This window comes from Cnephaeus nilssonii, assembly GCF_951640355.1.
Source record: "Cnephaeus nilssonii genome assembly, chromosome: 19".
Lineage (NCBI taxonomy): Eukaryota > Metazoa > Chordata > Mammalia > Chiroptera > Vespertilionidae > Cnephaeus > Cnephaeus nilssonii.
This window is the reverse complement of record NC_137090.1, coordinates 41,929,006-41,952,998: the sequence shown is the minus strand read 5'-3', so window position 1 is coordinate 41,952,998 and position 23,993 is coordinate 41,929,006. Positions and strand designations below refer to the sequence as shown.

The following is a 23,993-nucleotide window of genomic DNA, read 5'->3' as shown; positions in this document are numbered from 1 at the left end:
GGCTCTGAAGGGTCTGACCTCCCCTCCTGTCCTCCCAGAGGCCAGAATGGACTGAGCACCTGCGGTCAGCTCTTTACTTTAATCTCAGGGGGATTCTGGGAGCTCGCCTGCCTCCCCTCCCAGCTCTGGGCCCCTCCTCCCTCCAAGTACTGGGGTGAACCTGCCGCAAATCCTCCTAATCCGCCAGCATCTCCGTGGGTCTGTGGCCAGCAGCAGCCTGAGACCACGCCGCTCCCTCCCACCCACCCACCCACCCACACAGCAGCACCCCCGGCCCAGCCGCCTCGCCCATGGGGAACAGCAGGAGCGGGGCCCTGTCCCGGGAGCTCCTGGAGGAGCTGCAGCTGAGCACCAAGTTCACGCAGGAGGAGCTGTGCGCCTGGTACCAGTCCTTCCTCAAGGAGTGCCCGGGCGGCCGCATCACGCGGCAGCAGTTCCAGGGCATCTACGCCAAGTTCTTCCCCGACGCCGACCCCAAGGCCTACGCCGAGCACGTGTTCCGCAGCTTCGACGCCAACAGCGACGGCACCCTGGACTTCAAGGAGTACGTGGTGGCCCTGCACATGACCACGGCCGGCCAGCCCAGCCAGAAGCTCGAGTGGGCCTTCTCGCTCTACGACGTGGACGGCAACGGGGCCATCAGCAAGAGCGAAGTGCTGGAGATCGTCATGGTCAGTCTCCACACTCCCCTCCCCCGTGCAGGGCTGGGGTCACCCAAGTCAGGGCGCAGCTGGGGGAGGGCCTGGGGGGGCGTGGTGACCCAGGCCTTGTGACCCAATGGCTCTGAGAGCGTGGCGAGGGGTCTCTCATATACTGAGATTAACAGAAGGCTGGGCATTTTCCCACAGCTTCGTTTTCCTCCTAAAGAAGAATCTGGGTATTTCCTATGATTTCCTTTTTTTTTTTTTTTCCTTTCTTTCCTTCCTTCCTCCCTCCTTCCTTCCTTCCTCTGTTCATTAAAATATCCTTCAACACCTTCAACTGCATAGTCAGATTCCCTGACATGTTTCAGATGCACAATAGGAGAGGGTGGCGGAGGGGGGTATGAGACCTGGGTTCCGGTTCTGCTTGTCTTCATGACCCTTCACCGGAGCCTCAGCTCTCTCATCCCCGTGCTCTGACCAATCCTGGGATGCTCAGGCCCCTGGGAGGTCAGTGCCTGTCACACCCATCTCCTCCCCTGTCCCAACCAGCCCGGGAGCACATCGCTTGTGAAGATTTTAGGCGTCTTGAAAATAGTCTTATTTAATGTAAAAATGATGAAATTTAGAAACATTTGCAAAAGAAAGTTAAAATTATCTTTAATTTCATCATCCAGAGAAAACGGTCAACGTATCGGTAGATACATTTCCATTCTTTTAGCTGTATATTTTAAACTAAGTTTAGAGCTATGAAATATTCACATAGGATTTTATACCTTTTTCAGTTACTATTTTATGATGAATGTTTTTCATATCAGTATACATTCTTCCACGCCATACTTAATAGCTGCTTAGAATTTCATCTATAGAAATGTCATAAAATTATGTAACCATTCTTAAATTTGGGACAATTAAGATGTTCCTATTTTTCCTATTATAGTATTTATATTTACCTTCATTTAGTATCTTTTTACCTGATCTTTTTTATCCCTCTACCTCATGCCACTTGCTGTATTTTTCTAATGACATTCCCGTTAAGAGGGAGACTGTTTTCATGGTTCATATACTTTTGATCCTTTGTAACGCTGCTTTCATTCGCACAGCTCTTCCTCCCTCGTTAGGTGACACCATGAATACAACAGCTGAGCATGCAGCTTGTGGCCAGGGGACTCTGCTTGAGCCTCCGGTCAAGGGTGGGCATGTGTGGGAACCTCACTGGGCAGGGCCTTCGGATCAGACTTCCCTGGCTTGACAGGTGGCATGGGATGGAGACCACATCCTCAGAACCACCTAAAGGATGCCAGGCCCAGCAGAGGCCTACAAGTTGGTGCTCCTTGAGAAAAAGGAGGAGGAAGGGGACGGGGAAGGAAGCGGGGGGGAGGGAGAGAGGGTGGGGAGGGGAATCCATGGCTGAGGCTGTGCAAGGTGGTGCCAAGGCTCTGCCACTCACCAGACCACCAGGTCACTAGCCTTGAAGCCAGAATTACAGATTCTTGTCCCAGCTGTGCCACCAAGTAGCTTCATGGCCTTGGAAAGCCATGTAACCTCCCAGGGCCCAGGGTGAGCAGCCGATGGTTCTTTCTCGGTTCTTTCACTGAGGCCTTGACAGTCTGTCCTTGGTGTCGGAAGCAGGATGGGGCAGGCAGCCAGTTACTCCCAGCGTTTAGCCACCAAGCCTTCACGAGGTTCCCATGGCTCAGGACAGAGAGAGGCGTCAACGGAGTCACCTCCACTCCGGCTGTGGGCGCCTGCACCTGAGGCTGCCTCCCCAGCTGCTGGTTTGATTCCTTGCTCCTTGCTGTAGTGGGGGGAGGGGAGGAGTAGGAGAGGTGCGAGGGGGGGCGGTCTGTAAGGGAATTTCTCAGCCTGTTGACCTCCCCTCCAGGCTAATTTATAGGCATTACCCTGGCTGTGCTCCTGGGTCTCCAAAGTGCCCTTCCTTCTGCCACCCAACACATTGCCTGCACCCGAGGCTGCCCCCAGGCTGAGGGCACAGGCTGGGACAGGCTCGGGGCCATGACCTCGAGTGTCCTCTCTGGGCCTGGCCAGCCCTGGAGTTACTGAGCTGGTGGGATCCTCATGACCTAGAGCTGGATGGGCCCCTCGAGACCACCTGTCCCTCTCCTTGACCACAGGTGCAGAGGCACTTCCTGCCTTCCCCCACCACACATGCGCACATCAGGCTCCTTTGTTAGCGTGGAGGGAGGTGAGGAGGCTCCTGAGTCTAAAGCTAAACCTTCCTCAGGGTCCCTTCCCACGCGGAAGGGTAACTGAGGGGCTTCCTGAGCCCGGGGAGGCCTTTGGAAAGCCTGTTGAGGCCTCCCCTCCCCCTCCCCAGCCATTGGAACGCTCTGCGAGGCATAAGCTGGCAAGTGGCATGATGCAAACTAAACCCAAAGCGCCTGGGTCAGAAGCTCTGCTCATCCGCGTCCAGCTGCGTGACGCTCAGCAAGTTGATTGGCTCGGTTTCTTCATCTGTAAAATGGGGTCCATAAATGCACGCCTCATAAGGTTGGGAAGGTTACATGTAAAATGCTCAGAAAAGTGGCACCTGTTAGCGCTTGCTAGGCAACCCGGCTGGGCAACCCGGCACCACATGGACCTGGGAGAAGCTGTGAGATTTTCTAAAATTTCTAGGCAGTAGGTTCAAGGTAGCGGTTCCCAAACTGCAGCCTCGGGCTGCCACGGGATGGCATCAGGAAGCTTTTTCCATGTTTTTAAATAAAATGAAAGTCATACGTCTGCATGGTCAGGAAATGCCAACAGTACAGAAAGGGACAAATAAGAAGCGAAAGCCTTCCTCCCCCCCGCCCCCAGGCTCTCCATCCAGCTGAAGGTCTCAGAAACACAGGTGCCCGCCCAGGAGCTCTGATTGACAGGGCGGCTGGGCCTGGGACCTGCGCTCTAACCCAGGGCTGCAGTCTCTGCTGCTCCTCTGACCAGCCGTTCCTCTTGCTTCGGTGCAGGCGATATTCAAAATGATCAATCCCGAGGACGCCAAGCACCTGCCGGACGACGAGAACACCCCTGAGAAGCGAGCCGAGAAGATCTGGGGCTTCTTTGGAAAGAAAGATGATGGTGAGTGCCTTCTCCCTCGTGGCCTCTGCTGTACAGTCACGGCTGTTTCCTGCTGGTCCCACCAACATTTAGCCTTCCCAGAGCCAGTGCCCAGGGGGATGGGGACACCTCGCCCCGCCGTGCACTGCAGGGATGGCTGGGGCCTCGGGGAGTGGACAGAGGCCGCAGGTCCAGGCCTGCTCCCCAGGGAGCTGCCACTGCGATGGGGATGGCGCCCCGTCCCTGGCTCACAAGGCCCACGGCTGCCGGAGAGTCTCGGGGAGAAGGAAGCTCCGAGGGGTGGAGGGCTTCTGAAGAAAACAGCTTTGGTTAACACAGCCACATTGAAGCAACAGGAAGAAGTAAAGGCAATAGCTCATTAGATGTTTGTACACCAACGCCAAGTTTAGAGGAATTCCAAGCACTTTCTGTTTAAGAGGGGTGCCGGTTCCTAGACACTGGGGTTTGCTTCGCTTGTTTTCCAAAACGCTTTCTAAGAGTTAGAGCAAACTTTAGCCCAGTCTGCATCGGAATTAGCATGGGGTCCCAAGTAAGCCAGGTCTCATTTCCATGGTTTCACTGGGGAAGTTAATTTGGGTCCCGGGGAAGCTGACACAAGTGACCGTCACAGGGGGTGGGGGTGTGGGGGCTGCCTTATTCCTCCTGCCAGGTGGTCTGTTTGTCCTTCCACGTGCCCACATGGGACAAGGCCTGGCTCCAGAACTCGGCTCTGATGGTGGGGTTCCAGGCTCTTTGGGAGGCTGACAGGGCAGCTAGATTTTACATTTCCCCACCTCGACCTGCAGGGAACCAGCTGGGTCCTAATCCAGGATTAAGATAAGGGTGTTCGAAAGGCCTGGAACATAAGCTTATGGGCATGCAATTCGGTTCCGCCACCGACTATGTGCAGGCAACTCTGAGCATAAGCATGATCTGAAAGAGCACCCGTCTCATTTTAGAGTTATTTCTACATGTGACTGTCTTCCCCAGCAGACCAAGAGTTTCCTGGGGCCAGGGACTTTACGTCACTCCCTGCCCTCCACCCTCTAAAGTGACCTCAGCCCCAAGCACGGTGGCTCTGGCTCACAGGAGCAGCTAGTGGAGAGCATTGAACTGGACAGAACTGAATCCGGAGGCTGGGCGAGGCGCTCTCCTGGTCCCACATGGGAGGTGGATGGGAGATGATGCAGAGGGAAGAATCGTGGAGGAGCTGTCAGCTGAGAATCCTGGGGCTGCCCGTGTGCTGGCGTGGCGGGTCAGAGAGACCTTTTCACAAGCCAGGCTCTCCCTGGCACCCCCCTGCACCCCTCAACTTCCACTCCCTTCTCTAGAGTGGATGCTGTTCCCTCCTTCTCAGCTGAAACTGTTCGCTCTGCTTCATGCCCCAAAAGTTCTTCCAGAGCTTGAGGCTCAGACCTAGAGTAATACTCAAGGTACTTAATAACCAGCAAGGCAGGGCATTGCCAATCAGAAGAGAAGCGCAACTAAAATGCACCCTGGACCCCTCAGTAGTGCCAGCCATTAACCCTCTCGTTGCTGGTTCGTGGGGAGGTCCAAGTTGGGTATCTGGGGCAGGGGTGGGAGTACCCCGGGGCGCTAAGACGCAAGGTTTTCATGATAGATACATCTGCGCAGGGCATGCTGGGCGGTGTCAGCCTTGTGGCAGCTTAAAACAGCCAGTCCTGACTGTAGTATTTGTCTCCCCTACGCAGATAAACTTACAGAGGAAGAGTTCATCGAGGGGACCCTGGCCAATAAGGAAATTCTGCGACTGATCCAATTTGAGCCTCAGAAAGTGAAGGAAAGGTTAAAGGAAAAGGAAAAGAACCCCTGATGCCAACTGCTCAGCTCTCCTGCCCCCCCTTACCACTCACATAAGCACACGAATGCACACACGTGCGCGCGCGCACACACGCACGCATGCACACAAGCACACCCCAGCGGCCAAGAGAGAGGCCAACAAACCCACAGCATATTAAACCCACAGCACAGCTCCCTGCCAAACAGAAGTGTCTTTAGCATCTACTGGGTCCTCCTTCCCTGTCTTTAGAGCCCCTCCCATTATGCCGCCTCCCCTCCCCTGCCCACCAGCCCAGGCCTTCCATGATAATCCCAGGATTAGGTCACAAGAGTCCTAAATATCACCCCTGTGTAAGCTCCTTTGTGGATTGCTGGGTCAGCAGGTTCCAATAAATGCAAGAGTTGCTGGACACCCAGCCGCTGGTTGTTCTTGAACTGGAAAGGGAATGACTTCTGTGGGCTCGGCCGCCAAGGCCGGGATGCGTTGCCATTGCCGTGGTTACCAGGATGCGGGGACTCCGCTGTGAAGAAGGTGGACACGGCCCTGCTCTCTCAGGGCTCAGGGTGCAGAGGGGATTGCACACCTGGAAGCAGCCATTACAAGTAGGAGGTTACCATGGAGACATGCAAAGCACTGCAAGCTATAACAGGAGGGGCTTCCTCCTCCCGAGGATCAGAGAAGGTGTTCTTGATGTGGGAAAGGGTGGGGTGGGGAAGCATTGTGTCTCAGCAGAGACTCTAACGCAGGAATGAGCATTTCCTGTGGAGGCCAGGGTACTGAGAGCAGAGGGAGGAGGGACAGCCAATGGGGAGTTAAGGCTGAAAGGTAGGCGGGGCCAGACCATAGCTGGCCTTCCCTGCAGCCCACGGAGGCATTCGGCTTCTGTGGGGAGAGTGGGTACCACTGTGGGGTTTGGAATAGGAGGGTTCTATGTTTGTAAGGGCTCCCTCTGGCCGAGTGGGACTAAATCAGAGGGGCGAGGCTGGGGACAGGGCGCTGGAGATGACACTTTGGAAGTTGCCTAGGTGGCCTGGGCTGGGGAACAGCAGTGGGATGGAGAGAATGGGATGGCTCTGGAGGTATTTGGGAGATAGAATCCACCTGACTGGCTGCAGGTGGAGGAGGGAGGAGCAAGGATGGCAGTCAGGTGTGTGGCTTGGGTGCTGGGTGAATAGGGATGCCACCTGCTGAGGTGGGAAGTGGGGAGAGTCACTGGCCTCAGGGGATGATGACAAGTTCCATGATGATATGGTGGAGGTGCCTCACTTTAGAGAAAGGGAGAGGAGCCCAGACATCAGTCAGCTTGCCCAGGGTCAGCCAGCTAATGAGCGGAGGCCAGGCCGAGGCTGCCACCGGCCCGCATGGTCTCCTCAGAGCTCCAAGGACTGGGACACCCCAGAAATCACTCCACCAGTGGGTTCTCAGGATCATTGGAGTCATTGTTTTGAAGGCCAATGTGTTCTCCAGCTTTAAGTTCCAAGATGAGGTCAGAAAATAGACAGAGGTCCTGGACACTTGACCAACCTGTGTACAACCCCCTGAAGCAGTCCCTGCTTGCTGGTGCTAGAGGTGACTCCTGCCCCACCCCACCCCCAGCTTTAGCCCAGCGATGGCACAGTCACCACCGCAGAGAGTGCTGCTTTTTGTGGAGGGTGAACTTGAGAGTAATCCTAACACTTCGGTTTGCAGGCAGGCATCCCTGCTAGATGCTCGAGATGTTATCCCCAGGGTATAGATGGGGACACTGAAGGCACAAAGTGAGAGTAGGATTTGGTACTTAATCCTTTCTATTGCACTAGGCTGCCTCAATAGTTTTGACCTGGAGATGATAGGACCGAGAATTCTGATCCCACAATGTGGAAGCTGGAAGGCAGATGGGGCCACACAGCATCTGGTCCAGCGGTTGTTGGAGGAGGACAGTTATTGTTAGAATCATCTGCCAAGACACCCCTCTGGTATCAGACACAGAGGGCCACCCAGGGGCCCATGCAGGGGGAAAAGAAAGGTGTACCCCAGGGTGGTCTTGGGATAGCACCAAAGGGCTCAATGCCTCACTCCGGAGCTCCTTCCCCACCCCACTGCACACACCACCCTCCATGAATGAATCTGGTTGGTTGGGATGTGAAGTTGGGGGCTTTTCACTTCTCTCTGAGGTCAGGCATCCATGTCACCTGAGTCTAAAATGATTGACACTGCCTAATGACCTTGTTGGCCTGTGGTTCAACGAGAGACATAAAGGGGCCACTGGATCACCTACTGGCCAGTGGAGAACCCAAGACTAGTGACCTAATTCGCACATCTTCTGTTAGCTTGGGAGGCATGGCTACTCGGGCCGCTATGGGGAAGATGATCAGAGAACCCAGAATCAGTGGCAAGTCCAACTTAAGAGAAGGAGGTAGAGGTGGTGATGAACTATGTCATCAAGATTCTCCCAGATGCAAGGGACAGAAGACCCAACGTGCATTGTTATGGCACAAATTGGAATTTACTGACTCATGGAACTGGAATGCCAGGAGGAGCACTAGCTGTGGGTCTTGCTCAGTCCAGGGACTCCGCAATGTTTCAGAGCTCCTTCTCCATCTCCTGCATCTGCTTTCTGCTGTGGTGGCCCCATTCTCAGGCAGGCTTTACCCCAGCCTGGCCAGATGGCCATCCAGCGGGCTTCATGGTTCTAATTTCAGCCAAAAAGAGAAAAATGCCTTTCTATGGTGAGTCTTAGTCAAAATCCCAGGACTGTCTCTGATTGGTTATATGCCCATCCCTGATCCAATATCTGGTGCCAGGAGAAAGTCGTGCTCAGATTGGCCAGGCATATTTTCATGTCCATCCTGGGGGCTGAGGATAGAGTTGGGACAATTCAACTTCAGGGACCGGGAGTGGAAGATGTGTGGTTTCCAAGAGGAAAATTTGGGTGCTTTTAGTACAAGAGGGATGAATTATAGAAACAGATGTCCACTATGGATACTGTGGGAAGTCACCTCACCTCTGAATTTCTGCTTCCTCAAGTACATGAGCACTCCAGGGTCTCATCACGATAAGCCAAACTGCCCTGCCCCCCGTTGCCACCTGCTCTCACAGGATCCCAGCCTCTCGTGCAGAGCCCTTCAGCTCCAGTGAGAAACAAATGTGAAAGAATCAACAAAATACAAATCAAACAAACCTGTTATTTTAATTATTAGAAAGTAGTGTGTATGTACCACCACATTTGTGGAGTGAAGGGTCAAAGACATATTTACAAATGCTATGGGAAAAAACCACTTACTTCTCCTATTACTGACAGGGTCCTGGATAATTGACCCCAGACAGCAGCTACCACTTTCCAAGAGATTTCTGTCTTGTCTCATTCGATGCATGTGTACCCAGCACCTACCCGGAACCAGCTGTGCTAGGTGCAAGCTGGGAATATGACATGGCCCCAGCTTTCTAGGAGCTAGTAGGCTCATGAGAAAAGGCAGGGATTTGCAGAAAGGAAAAATTAGAAGGATGATTGAATTATGGATAATCTGGACACTGGAAAACAAACCTTGGTTATGCACTTGCCTATGCCTTTGCTTCAGTTTCCCCTGTTGCAAAGCAGAGCCCTGACTAGGGTGAGGGCAAGATGAGCAGTGGCCTCAAATGCAAAATTTAAGAGGGGGGGGGGGCAAAAAAATCAGTACTCAAAATAAATAATATTTTAATGCAGTAGTTTAAAAATAAAAATGAATGTTAAGAAGTCCACAATGAGCAATATTAAAATGTTAAAGCCAGGATTTAACATTCGTATAATGGCCTGTGGGCTGTAGTTTGCGGATTTCATTTTTTTAAATATTGCATTAAAATATTCCTGATCTTGACAGTTGAGGTTTTTTATACTCTCTTAAATTTGACACCCTCACTTGACTCTAGTCCCAGTCCCACTACAAAGTGTCCTTGAAAATAGGGTTGCCAGGTAAAATACAGGACGCACAATTAGCATGGAATTTTAGATACAGTATATGCCTCAGGATATACTTATACAGGAAGGTTATTTATCTGGAATTCAAATTTAATTGAGCATCATGTATTTGTATTTGCTAAATTTGACAACCCTACTTGAGAAGTAACATAGAGCCCCCCTCTAACACAAGGCAGTGTTTAGTCCCATGGCAACATACCTCACCCACATACACATACATTTTGCGCACTATGAAAGAGACATTAACACCCCATTTCCATGGGATATCCCTCCTTTGATTTTCTTTCAGCTTCTTGCCTTATAGTTTCAGCCACTGAGCCAGACCCGAATTGCCTGGGCCCCCCTCAGCCTCCAGAAGCACCCTCTTCTCAGGGTCTGGAGCACACCTCATTGCTCCAGGGCAGACCGGGCCCCACTGTGCCCTCCTGGCATGTCAGATCAGCACAGTCCCATCCCTCCAGCAATGTCAGCATCCATTCCCATAGGGGGAGTGGGATTCTTATCAGCGGGGACGGGGGTCAGAGAGAGCAGTGGGCAAGCCTTGAGCACCAATGTGTCAGTGACAATCCCAAAATGGCAGAGAGTGGGAGGGCAAGCTAGGCTTGAAGAAGCCACGCTCAGCAGGGCAAAGATGGGTGGAGCCAAAAAGGGAGGAAAAGACCAATGGGGACTTTCAGAGGGACTGGAAGGAGGACATTGTTAAGAATCAAACAGAACTTCTGCCGACCACAGATGAAGAACTGAGACAGCGGGGAAGGAAAGACTGGACAAGGAAAGGAATGGGGTTCTGGGTGGCGTGGGGTTGCACACTGTCGGAGGGGGGCAAGCGGGTAACAGCTGAGCTGTTGAATCCAGGACACCACTGGCTTTGTCCCACCATTGACCAACTCAGGGGGCTGCTAGCTTCTGCACACGGGGCTTGCATCAGAATTATCCAGGATGCTCGTTACACAACTCCCAACCCTCACCATCGCTCCAGACGTACTCTCTGAGAATCAGCCAGGAGCCCAACTCTGCATGCAAAACACTTCCCAGGTGGTCCTTATATACCCCAAACCCAGCCTCAGAGGGAAACCTTCTGCGGTGAGGGATAAAGGAAGAGAGACTGGATGCCCCCTCTTTCACAGAAGACATCTCTCTGTATCTTGGGGCTCCATTCACTTGAATTTAGGGCCACCCCAGAGGCTGGTGGCCATTCTGGAAAATTCGCCAGTGGAGGTTAGTAGATGACAATGGCAGGCACAAGCAGTGATTGTTTGCACAACCTCATCAGAGCATGAAGAGCCTCGAGATAGACTTCATATCAAATTGGACCTAGAGCCGGGAAGAGTGGTGAGCACCCACAGCACCTGTCTCGGGAGTCCGCCTACATCTCACTCTCCTCCAGAATCTCCTCCATGGTGTGGGCCTGGGTGAAGTCCCCCTCGCTGCTCTCGGACAGGCTGCGGCCCCAGCGCCAGGCTGTGTGGCCCCCGTGGGACTTGGTGCCCAGCTCCCCCAGGCCCTGCGTGGTCAGTGGCAGGGGCTGCCCACTGCCAGGCGAGGACTGTGACTTCTGCAGCGCCCTGGCACTGTCTCCCTCGGAGAGCTTCTTGGGGCCCTTCCCCAGGAATCGGAAGTTCTTCTCCAGGCCCCAGGCTCTGCAGCCCGAGTGGTGGGCCAGCAGGAAGCGGCCCCAGTGCCTCCGCAGCTCGGCCTTCACCTGCCGGGCGAGAAGAGGGCAGCGTTACTGTCTCAGAGTCATTGGGTCTTGGGTCCACTCACCAAATATTAACGAGAGGCTAACTCTGTGCCACCCTTGGGAAACGTATCAGACTGGGGGAGGTGAACAAAGAGGAGTACACAAATGCCCGTGAGCCTACACACGGCATGACACTGTGAGTTCATTAAGCAGGACCATGGGGGAGGAGACAAACATTTGGGATAAGGTTGAACAGAAATGAAAAGGAAAGGACTGTGTCAAAGTGGCATTTGAGGCCCGCCTTATGGAAGAAGATACAGAAGAAGCAGCCATGAGCAAGGTGGAGGAGGGTTTGCTAACAAGAAGCTTATGTTCCATTGGGAGGAGACAGAAATGAACATTTAAACCTGGAGAGATAAAAGGGGACTGGAAATACACCAGTTCTACTGGAGAACTGTTCAGGAGAAACTGGTCTGGCCTCTGCCCCTGCCCCTTTCAAGCCTCTTTCCAGAGGAGCAGAGAGCTGGTTGGGGATATGCAATAACCTATAATGATAAAAGTGTAATGTGCAACAGCGGAACAGCGGAACGACCGTCCGGATGAAGCCGGGGCTGCAAAGGCCTACTCTTGCATGAATTTTGTGCATCAGGCCTCTAGTATTTATAATAAAAACCATCACAGTTATCAGGTATTGGGCCTTTCCCATGAGCTTGGCATGCCCAAGACAACATTAGAGGGTAGGGACAGTTATTATTCCCACTTTACAGATGAGGAAACTGAGGCTCAAAGAGCCACAGTAACCTAACTAACTCAAAGCTCCTAAGTGGGTGAGTGATGGCTTGAGCCCAGATTTTTGGACTCCCAAGTTCAAGCTCGTTTCCCCTATCACACTAACACTTCCAGCAGGGCCAAGGTTGGGCTCTGAGCTTCCTTACAGTCATCCCATCCCCTTTTCCCACTTCTCTAAGCTGCCCCTGCTCTCACCCCTGGAACTCACGGTACAAACGAGTCCCATTGCCTGATGGTCCCTGTACACTCCCCATGGCACCATCGCATAAACAGGAAACCGTGGGGGCAGGAGGAGGCCAGCCCAGCCTCACAGGAAGCTAGGATGGCAGTACGGAAAACATACCTCTCCATTGACAAAGCAGTACTGCAAGGCCACAAGTAGTCCCTGGAGTGAAAAGAAGAGGTGGCGTGAACTCGGATTCGGTAGAAGATGTGTCTGAGTTACTGGGAAAGTCCAAAGGCCTGCCCTAGTCCTAGTCGTCCCCAGGGGAGGCAGGCGAATACACTGCTCACACTAACTAGAGTTAGTCATACCCGTTAACTTGGATTTCCATCAAGTCTCTTCTTACTTTGACACCCACCGTGTGTATCAGCCTATGTGTTTGCTTAGGTGCTCGTAGTTCAATGATGATTAAGTCCCAAAGACCCTATATCATTCATTCAACTATGCAAATACTGTGCCAGGCCACTGCCCATTTCTATTTGCCCACAGTAGGCATTAGCTAATTTTTTTTCCCTTCACTTGAATTCTTTCCTTTTGGAAACTGTCCCTCCCCTACTTCCGAGGCTTCTGTCAGGGTCAATCATGGGGCCCCCATGTTCTAGGATGACCGTCACCACAATATAACCAGCCCAAATGGTCATGTGACCCAAGCGAAGCCAATCTGAGTTCTTTTCACTGGGAAAGAAGAGAGGGTTGTACTCTCTTCCTAGATTTTCCAGCTTTATAGTCATAGCTTTATATTTCTGGGCATCTTGCCAGCTACATGGTGAAACCCCATCTGAGAATGATGCCAACGGAGAAAAAAAGCAGAAGCTGGAGATGGTGGAAGACAGAATTCCAATATTGTCTGAGTATCTGGATCAGCTGTGCCTGATTCTGACACTGTTATTTATGTGAGATAGTAAATAGCCCTTTCTCTTGTCAAAATATTTCTATTGAAGAGATAGATAATGTCATACCAGTGGTTTCTCATCACACTTAGATTATAATAAAATATAACCACAGAAGGCATGAAGGTGATCTGGGCTGTGTCTGTTACTGACTTCTTGGATCATGCTTCCCCTCAGCCACTCTATTCCAGCCACGAAGACCTCCTGGCTTCCCCCAGCATCTCAAGCTCATGTTTCATCATCTGTTGTTATATAACTTAGTGCAGGGGTGGGCAAAGTCCAGGCTGAGGGCTGTTATCATTTGGTCTGGCCCTGCCAAGGCAATCATAGGGAAGACTTGAAATTCAATAAATCTAGGAGCTTTTTTTCATAGCAACATAATTGATAATTTTGTCTGCCCTCCAATGATGTTATCAATATCCAAATGGCCTTTGGCAGAAAAAAAGGTTCCCCACCCCTGACTTAGTGGATCAAAACAATAAAGATGTATCAGCTCACATACTTTCTATGGGCCAAGACTCTGGCAGTGGCTTAGCTGGGTAGTCTGGCTCAGGGTCATTTTTCAGGTTGTCGTGCAGAGACTGGTTGGAACTTCAGTCATCTGAAGGCTTGACGTGCTTCCATGATGGCTCACATGCCTGGCAAGTTGTTGGTAGGAGGCCTCAGCGCCTATCCAGAGAGCAGCTTGATTGTCCTCATGACATGGCAGCAGGCTTCCCCCGAAGGTGCAATTCAGGATGGCAAGGCAGAAGCCACATACCTTCATGCCTACACTACTTCAATGGTCACACATGTAAACCTCATTCAGTGTGCTGGAGGGCTACACAAAGCCTCCAACACCAGGAGATAAAGATCCTTGGGCGCCATATTGGAGACCAGCTACCACCACAGAGTTCTTCCTCAGGTCCCTTCACACTTTTTGTTTTCAGAACCAATCGTCTTTCAAATCTCTGCCTAGCTTACTTCTCAAACTTCAGGTCTTAGCCCAAATATCACCTAAAAGAGAGGTCTTTCCTAACCACCCAGTTTTTGGTGGCCATTCTATATTTTTCACAACACTAGAATTATACTATTTATTTGTCAATGTGATTATTATTATTATTATAGTAGAGGCCCGTTGCAGGAAGATTCCTGCAAGAATAGGCCTTCCTCGGGCCTATTCCTGCAAGAATAGGGCTTCCTGCGGCCAGAGCGAAGCGGAGAAGGGAGCGAAGCTGTCTCCGCTGCCTTGCTCCCTCCTGTCTCCACTGCCTCGCTCCCTTCTCTGCCGCTTTGCTCCCTTCTGCAGCACTTGCTTCGCTCCCTTCTGCAGCACTTGGCTTCCTTCTACGCTGTCTTCACTCTTGGCTCCACGCATTTGTATGCAAATTAACCGCCATCTTTGTTGGGTTAATTTGCATACTTGCTCCTGATTGGCTGGTGGGTGTAGTGGAGGGACAGTCAATTTGCATGTTTCTCTTTTATTAATGTAGATGTCCTTATTCCCTGCCCCTCCAAACAAGACTAGCATTCTTATCTACTCTTTTCACTGCCAGATCCCCAGCACTTGAAACAAATGCCTGGCACATAATAGGAGCTCACCAATATGTGTTGAATGAATAAGTGAATGACTGAATGAGTGAATGAATGAATGGGTTGGGTTTCTATAACTTACAACTAAGAGTCTTGCCCTGTACATTGTTGTACCACTTGTAAACTATGATAGGACCATTTCTTTCTGTCATCTTCCTAGTTATTTAGAATTGTGGACACCAGGATCCCAATGAAAGCAATAGACATTTTCAATGATAAAGAATTTGTGTAGGGGAAGATTCAATAAAGGGATCATCTCTTGACGTTGGAAAATTTTTCTGGATTCACTGCTTAATTGCCAGTGGTCTGCAATCAAAGACACTTGAGTTAATGTTTATTTCTACTGTTTTTCCAGACTCCTGCAATTCCTGATTTGTTCAAGTCACATGTGATAACCTACATGCCATAGCTTTCTCTGCGACCTGAGGGTCTGTGGGACCAGGGCTGTGTGTCTGACATATGAAGCTGGATATGCATACAAGACCCAATTACTTGAGTGTTTACAGGAAGAATTTCATGAAATGCCAGAACTCACAAGGAAAAAAACACATTCCAACATGAAGGTCATGGTGCAGGCTGACTCTCCTACTCTTCTTAAGAATATTTCTTTCAACCCTGCTGATAAGGGAGATTCAGTACTGGTTTTTAAAAAATTATGAAATTGAAAAGGAATTATAAAATGTTGTCCGGGAGGAAGATTTTTTATGCCTTTCCCCATGGAAGCCAAAAATCTGGCTGTCACAGCAATCAAATGCTCAGATTCTCCCCACCAGTGTGGAATTTCTGCCCTCTTATGTGGCTAGATATTCCAAGGCTATCGCTCCTAAACAGGAGCATGGTGATACCAAGTAATCATTTCACACATGCAATCTCATTTGGAGGTGCACAGGTGCCCTGTATAGTTGGCAGGGCCAGTAGTATTTGCCTCTGGGCACATGATATTAGAAGGGTGGCTTAGAGCGTGCCAGAATTCTCATAAACGAGTTAGCTAAAATAGGATTCCACATCACAAACACGTCTTTCATTCCCTCGGGTTCTTGATTCACAGTTTCAGGAACATTCTGGAGTCTGGTTAACTTCATTCTAGATAAAGCAAATGTGAATGGAGAGGTCCCACAGAACATATATCACCATCACGTGGCACTCTCTCCAAAGATTCCTTGATGGGAGGAAGCTGGTGAAAGTTGCTAGGCACTAAGGCCTTGGAAGAGTGAAAGACCCTCAAAGCAGCAAGAAAAGGAAGCTGTTAGATCCCATGTTGATTCCTGCTGATTCACTACAATATGTACTAGTATGTATGTATGCACCCACGCACCTGCCCACCCAGATTCTCACCTCTGCCTGGTGGGATGGAGGGGAACAGTGCAGGGGTATTCAGAAGGTGGGAGGCCTCTGACTACGCACAAGCCCTCCAAGTGTGTTTTTTGGCTCAGGCTGCAGAGCCACTCTGATTGCTCACATTCCTCAGTGTTGAATGGTGGTGAGCAGAGCTCTATGTGGCTGTAGAACCAAAAGATCCAGGGTGGTAGCTGGTCTCCAGAGGTGGCCCCAACGATTCCTCCTCTCTCAGTAGGCATATGCTCATCCTCACATCAAGAGGTGAACCTTATTTTTCCCTTGAATCTGGGATTAACTTGTGACTTTTTCTGCCAATACCATGTGGTAAAAGTGATATTCTGGGGCTTCCGAGCCCATGCCTCAAGAAGGTTGGAAGTTTCTTATTTCTCTCTCTCAAAACATTTGTTCTTGGGATGCTCCAAGGGTCCAGCTGCCATGGTGGGAGATGCCCAAGTTACATGGAGAGGCCACACGGAAGAGAATTGCGACTCTCTAATTGATAGCTTCAGCTCAGCTCAGCTCAGCTCAGCCAACAGCCCAGGTCAACGTCTAGTCGTGCGAATGAGCCATCTTGGATGTTCCAGCCCAACTGAGCCTTCAGATGTTTGAAGCCCCAGCCAAATATTACATGTATCAAAAGGACCATCCTGCCGAGTCCAGATGGCCCAGCTCATGGAATCATTAAAGATAATAACATGATTACTGCTTTAAGCCAGGAAGTTTTGTAGGAGTTCGTTGCATAGCAATAGATGATCCAAACATGCTCCCTTGCCAGGGGCGTATGATAGGCTAGAATTCCTTCTCAAAAATCTGTCCCTTAGGGGAAAATATGGCCACCAAATACTAATGATATAACAGCTGCAGCTCTTTGTTGTTGTTTTTCTCATTTAGAATTACCCTTTAAAGAAGATTAAGCCCAAACAACATAGGAAACCCAAATTACTAAACCTTAGCTATTGAAATTTCCCAAAGGATTGACATAAATGAATCATGGTTTCATGAAGGAAAATAGTTATTGATTATTTTTTTGTTCAAAGCTACACAAAATTCAGCTCTAATGGGAGGAAAAAGAGCCATTGTCCAACTGCTCTGACCCCACCTCAGGCTCTGTCCCCTTGGCCTTTCATGAGAGTGCAGTGGACAGGCACACATCTCCACTCTGTCCACAGAATCACAGCACCTGACCCTGTCTACTGGCACATCTTTAAAACTCTGATATAGGGACTTGGGTATCTCCTGGTTCTGACCCTCAGGGGCACCTGAGGGGCATGATGACATAATAGTTACAAGCAAGGTCTTAACCTCCCTGCATACAAATCTCATATTTGCCACTTATTAGTATTTGCAAGTTCTCCTCTGAATCTGAGTTCCTTCATTTTGAAAATGGTATAATAATTTCTCCCTCACAAGATAATGTGAGGATCCAATAAGATTGAAAGTGTTTGGGAGTAAACAGGTATTTTCAAGTGTGCCATTTTAATGCCTCTGCTGGCATTCTTACTATATTCTTTGCATTATTTTCCTATTGTTTGTACCAAAGATTACAACATGCATCTTAACTTATCATAATCTATTTCATATTAATACTAACAATTCTGGCAAAATATAGAAACTTTCCTCCCATACAGCTACATTTCCTCCTTGTTCTTTTGTGCTACTATTGTGGTAATATATTAGATCTTTATACAATACAATTTAAAACAATAATAGAGTTTATAATTATTTTCTGCAATCTTATGCCTTTAAAATCAGCTAAATAAAAAAGAAAATATATATTTATATCTTTCACATTTACCTATGTGTTTATCTATTTCTTCTTGTGGATTTGCGTTATTGACTAATGTCATTTTCTTCCAGCCTGACAGACTTCCCTTGGTACTTCTCTTCAGGAGGGTTTGCTAGCAATAAATTATTTTAGACTTTATTTATATCTTTATTTTACCTTAAGTTTGAAACATAATTTTGCTAAATATAGAATCCTTGATTAAATTATTTTTCATGCAGCATTTTGATTATGTCATATCACTGCTTTCTGGCCTCCATTGTTTCTGATCATAGTCAGCTATAATTGTATTGTTGGTCTCCATATGCAATGAGACATTTTTCTCTTGTTTTCGTTTTTGTTTTGTTAATCCTCACCCGAGGATATTTTTTCTATTGCTTTTTCAGAGAGCGTGGAAGGGAGGAGAGAAAGAGAGAAAGAGAGAGAGAGAGAGAGAGAGAGAGAGAGAGAGAGAGAGAGAGAGAAACATGAATGTGAGAGAGACACATCAACTGGTTGCCTCACACTTGCCCCCACCCTGGGGAGCAAATCTGAAACCCAGGTACCTGCCCTTGACTGGCAGTCAAGCCCAGAACCCTTTGGTGTGCAGACAGATGCTCCAACCACTTAGAAACACTGGCCAGGGCTCTCGTTACTTTCAGGATTTTCTCTTTGTATTTGGCTTCCAAAAGTTTAACTATGTTTCTAGATGTGAATCTCTTTGCTTTATCCTATTTGGAGCTCATTGAGTTTCCTGGATGCCTAGATTAATGTTTTTCATCAGATTTGGGAAGTTTTCAACCATTTTTTTTCTCCAAATGATTTTTCTACTTTTTCTTCTCTCCCTTCTCCTTCTGGGACTCCTCTATGTGTATGTTGATTTTCTTGATGGCATATCTGAAGCTCTATTATTTTTCTTCATTCTTTTTGTTTGTTTGCTTCTCAGACTGGGTAATTGTAACTGAACTTTCTTCAAACTCAGTGATGCTTTCTTCTACCGTCTTAATCTGATACTGAGCCTCTCTGCCCTACCTAGGATCACAGCCTCAGGCTGTGACATTGTTTTTCCTTGTTCCTTTGCCACTAAGACCATTACTGTATCTGACAATGCCCAGGGGTATGGGCTTGTTATGCTCTCTGATCTATATTAAGTCAGCCCCTTTCTTCAGTGAAGCTGATAGTTTTCACCAGAATTTGCTCATTGATGGAGGAAGGGTTGGAGGACAAGAACAGTCTCAGGAAAACAACAATATAGATTCCCATTGCTCTTACTCGAGTGAGTTCAGTGATTCTTCTTGAATAAACTCTTCTCAGTCTTTTGTATGCCTTAGTTGATTTCCAGGGTCCTGAAATGGATGTTATTGACAATTTTGTCCAATTTTATATTTACTTCTTGCAGATAGGATTTGCTGAGCTCCTCTCTTATCCATTCTGAAAATCCTGCTCCTATGCTAGCATTTTGAGATTATTAACTCCAATATTACTACTGTACAGGACCTTTTGTGTGTCCACACTATTTGTGGTAGTCTTTTGCATTAGTGGCCTTTGCTAATGAGCCATGCCTCGCAGTTTTCATGGCAGGTGCAGTCTCCTCCCCTTCAGGCCAGGTTGGGTCTATGACTTGCTTTAAGTAGTAGAATGCATTACTAGTATCACTATGTGACTTCCAGGCCCAGGCATTTAGAATGCCTGAAAGCTCCTGCTTTTGTGCCCTTGGGAGCCCTGAACTTCATATAGAAGTTCAGCTGCCCTGCTAGAGAAACCATGGAGAGAGGACAGGCAGCAAGTGCAAGCCTTTAAGACTGTAGGGGACTGAGGGATGTAGTTGGCAGTGAGAAATGAAGCCCCAGAAACTTCACCCAAATAAAGCTGCTCTGGCCAGCCCTAGCCATTCGAGCCTTTCCAGCTTAGGCACCAGACATCTGAGTGGAAAAGCCGTCTTGGAAGTTCCAACCCTGGCAGGCATCACGTGGATCAGAGATGAACCATCCTTGTTATGTCCTACCTGGATTTCAGACCCCCCAGAATCATGAGAATAATAATTATTGGCATTTCAAACTGCTGAGTAATGGATAACAATTCAAGCAATGAGTGATTAAAATACCCAGGTAAATTAACCACAGCTGGACTCCGGTTTCTTGTTTCAGCCCCCACACATCTGTCAAGGTTCAAGAGCCTCCTGGTCTCAACGCATTGGTCCCTACCTACGTTTTTTTGTGTTCTGAGTACATCACCTGAAGTATACACAACCATCATTTTGTACAATGTTCTGCAGAGGACCCAGCAAAAATAGCCACTTAATAAAAGGTTTCACATTGACACTCACAGTTAGTATGATCATGAGTCACACCAACTATTACATCCAAGGAAACAGGCCACTTTTCCCTTCTTAGTCACCACATCACGCTGGCAGGATCAAGGCAACACCTCCATCTACATACCCTTCTATGGCCAAAGGCCCTCACTGATAAAGCCTGCTGATTCCAGAACTTTTATATCCATCTGTGGGCTTTCTCAATTTTGAGTCTGTTTGGATCAAGGGTGTTTTGTTTTCTACAAAGCCAAGGCATCCTGGTTCAGACGCCTACTTACATGGAAGGAGCTCAGAGTCAACTGGATGAAGAGGCGTACAAGTTTTGAAAATCCTTCAACTTGATCATCAGTGACAAAAGAGAAGAGAATCTCGTGAACACCCAACAAAGGGATGAGAACCAGCGTTGATTTTGCCAATCTGCAACGACAACCAAATAACTATCATGAGGGCCACATTGGGAACAGGCGACATTTCCTGCTCTTCTGTGCATGCCTTTAGTGTAGCTGTTACCATTAATAAACAGTTGATTTCCCAGTTTGTCTTCTTGGCTACACTGGAATGCCTTAAGGGCCAATGTTATCTTGTTCCTAGGTGCATCTGAACACTTGGCTCATGGCAGATGCTCAGAAAACATGAATTGAATGAATGAATGAATGAATGAATGAATGACACACCTACAGACATATCCACATTTTGCCTGATGGATAGATTTCCATGCACATAGCTATCACCCTGGGCCCTACACCTCTACTAGCTTTGACAAATGTCCTATTACCTGGCTAGCTGGTGCCTCTGTCTCTTTCTCTATTCAGGACTTCTGATGTCAGTGCTTTCCTGAGCCTGAGAAGGAAAAAAAACACTTGCCCAGGGTCACAGAGCCACTAAGTGCCAAGTACCTGCCTGGAAGCAGGGCTTCTTCTGACCTCATACTCAGGCCCTGCACACTCCACCCAGCTCCACCCCAGCCCCCACGCTGCCCCTGAACCACCCGGGACGCCGAGGAAATGAGAAACTGATCCTCCTCGTAAAAAGTGCTGTGTGGAAGCTCCCTGTTGTATAAACCATACACAAAAAAAGACAAACATTCCTTTGTACCACCCACGTGCAAAGTACACAGCTGGGGCCCAACCCTCCATCTCACATACCGATGCTTCCCAAACACGGCTATTGGACTGTTAGAATTCCTTACAGAGCTATGTCTACACAGACACATCTTCCTGGTCCCAGGGACGAGGCTCTGAAGCAAGACCTCTGGAGTCTGGGTCCCGGGAACGTGAATTTTTAAGGAGCCACCTTTGGAAACAACTGCTCTTTACCACTGAGCCGCTTCTTGTTGTAAAGCTAACTACATTAGCACCGTGATTCATATCCAGGGCACAAACAAAGCTACTGTTTTTATACATAACTGGGGGCAAAGAGCTCAATTGTAATGATTTTTTTTTAGCCCAACTCCCTTTCTTAAATGTCTACACTAGGAGATTTCCCCAAACCCCATGGAATTAAAGGTGTAGGACCATGGAGGGTCAGCAGCAGCTAATGGGCAGTGTCTTCCAGAAGGTGGATCTCTGTCCAAGAGAGAACAGTGCTTACCATGAATCCTGTGTCTGTGAGGGCCGTTCAAATGCAATGTCATCAAGGAAACAAAACCGCTCTCCTTTGTGCCCTAAAAGTACCTAAAGCCAGTACGAGCGGAGCAGGAGTCACCCAGAAAGAGGGACTCCACCCAGGCGCCTGGTCTGCGTGTCCCTTGGGCTTGACCATCAAGGAGCAGCCAAAGAGTGGGAGTCTGAGACACAGGCTTGGTCACGTGGTTGGCCTGTGCCAGGCTCACATGCTCTGCTACCCTCAGGCCAGCCCACGCAGCACGCACTTAGCTAGGCAACAGGAAGGTCTCCCACAGAGAGACCATTTCAAGAGTTTTTTATTGTTGTTTTGAATTTCCAGGAGTGCTTTAAAACCCTCTAGCTCGGAGGTTGCACAGTGGCAACATGAGCTGTAGGAATTGATTTTTGTTACTGAAGCCACCTTTCATTGATAAGGAGGCTTTAAGCAATGATGTCCAGATTTCCAGCTTCTTCTGAAAAAAATGGGGAGATTGGGCCAAATGCCTGCTCAGCAATCGTCAGCTACAGCCTGGTGGTGGCTGTCCCTTTAGAGGGAACATGCTTACCAACCCCCACCTACCTGCTGGGCCCTCGCAAGCGTCTGAGTTTGCGACACTCGCTCTGGGTTACATTACCCTCGGACCCATGTCTTATTCTTAGGGGCTTGCTAGGGCATTATGGGTTGTTTTGTATCTTTATTGTTGAAAGTATTACAGATGTCCCCCTCTTTTCCCCATTAAGCCCCTCCACTCTGTCCCCACCCCAGAATTGTATTTTTAAATAAACTTTTTATTTCAGAATAATTTTGCATGTGTAGAAAAGTAGCAAAGGTAGTGCAGAAAGTTCCCAGATACCCTTCACTCTGTGTCCCCTAATGTTCAAATCTTACAGAAATCACATTTGTCAAAACTGAGAAACCCACATTGGTATGTGACTAATAACTATAGTCCAAACTTGACTAGAATTTCAGCAGTTTTTCTAGTAGTGTTCTTTTCACAACCAGGATCCAATCCGAGACCCCACATTTAGCATGGGATGGTTTCTAAAGAAGGACGACCTTTTATAAAGTTCTGGAGTGTTTTAGTAACCCCCACTTCTTGGGATGGGTGTCACCTCACCTCACCTCATTCTAACTTCTCCTTAAGCAAAGTACTATTTGTATTCCTGTTCAGGTAAAAATCCATAAATATTTATGGAAGTTTATTCTTATGAACTGGGTTTATGCTTATTTTCCAACTTCAATCATTTGTTTATTTAAATTACTTAGTTTGCCCTGGCCAGTGTGGTTCGGTTGGTTAGGTATCATACTGTGCACTGAAAGGTTGCAGGTTCGATTCTGGTAAGGGCACATGCCCAGGTTGCAGGCTGGATCCCTGGTAGGGAGAGTGAAGAGGCAGCTGATCAATGTATTGCTCTCACATCCATGTGTCTCTTTCTCTCCCTCTCCTTTCCTCTCTAAAAATCAATTTAAAATCTTTAAAAACAACCACACCAAATGGCTTAGTTTATTGCAGTCATTTAGCTATTTAATAAATATTTACAGTGGGGAAGGAGGAGGTAGGGTCAAAGGCAGTAGAGTATCTGAGGCCTGGGTTCAAATCCCAGCAGGGACAGTAACTAAGGCCTGGGTTCAAATCCCAATGATACCAATTGATAGCAGTGTGGCCTTGGGCAAATTATTTAACCTTTTTATTGGTAAAAATGAGGACTATACAAATAATAATACAATATAAAATATTGAAATAAAAATAAAATATTACTACTAATAATAATAACTGGAAATGTCATCATAAGGATTAACACATGGTAAACCCTCAGAATAAATGGTATTTGCTACATAATGAATGATCACTAAAATTTAGCTATCCTTATATTTAATGAAGCCATCCCTGCCCTCAAGTTGTTTACCACCTCAATGCCTTTGACCAATTTTACTTCCATTTGTGATATTTTTCATCTTTGCCCACCAGAAAGTCCTTTCAGAAAGGGCTCTGGGGTTTAGCATGTTAAATGATTCTCCTTTGTGAATCCATTAAGCGCTCTGCCCCACCCATCACATGGATGGTTAAGATGGTTTATCTAGCAGAAGTGAGCCACCGCCACGCTGGAACCACCAAGAACAGAGATCGCTGACCACGCGGAGGTATGCGGGTGTCTGTGGGCATCCCAGGGCCTTGCTCGCCCGCAGGCAGGGCTCAGCTGTCCCTCCCGGCCCAGTCAGAGGAGCTGGTTACAGTTGCCTCCACTTGAGGAGCAGAAGCCTAGAAATGAGGGCGGGGCCTACAGAAGGCTCTCCAGGTCCTAGCAGCTTGCCTCTTCGGCAAGGTTTAAGTGTGTTTAGTTTAAACTTTCCTAAAATAGACTCCTGGAGGGGGATCAATTCT

At 48.4% G+C, this 23,993-nt stretch overlaps 2 protein-coding genes across 2 annotated transcripts in view; one reads left to right on the top strand and one right to left on the bottom strand.

The window, feature by feature from the left end:
* Positions 1 to 290: 290 nt before the first annotated feature.
* Positions 291 to 5,657, top strand: RCVRN (recoverin; the record flags this gene model as incomplete). Its single annotated transcript, XM_079797041.1, has 3 exons — positions 291 to 671; positions 3,608 to 3,719; positions 5,411 to 5,657. The coding sequence occupies 3 exons, from the start codon at positions 291 to 293 to the stop codon at positions 5,530 to 5,532; spliced, it is 615 nt and encodes a 204-aa protein (XP_079653167.1). The 3' UTR covers positions 5,533 to 5,657.
* Positions 5,658 to 10,802: 5,145 nt separating this feature from the next.
* Positions 10,803 to 23,993, bottom strand: part of GLP2R (glucagon like peptide 2 receptor) — a gene marked incomplete at both ends in the record, with an annotated part of 47,989 nt that continues 34,798 nt past the window's right edge. The window contains 3 exon segments of the mRNA XM_079799159.1: positions 10,803 to 11,138; positions 12,250 to 12,291; positions 20,284 to 20,422. Coding sequence (XP_079655285.1) covers positions 10,803 to 11,138; positions 12,250 to 12,291; positions 20,284 to 20,422 — 517 coding nt within the window.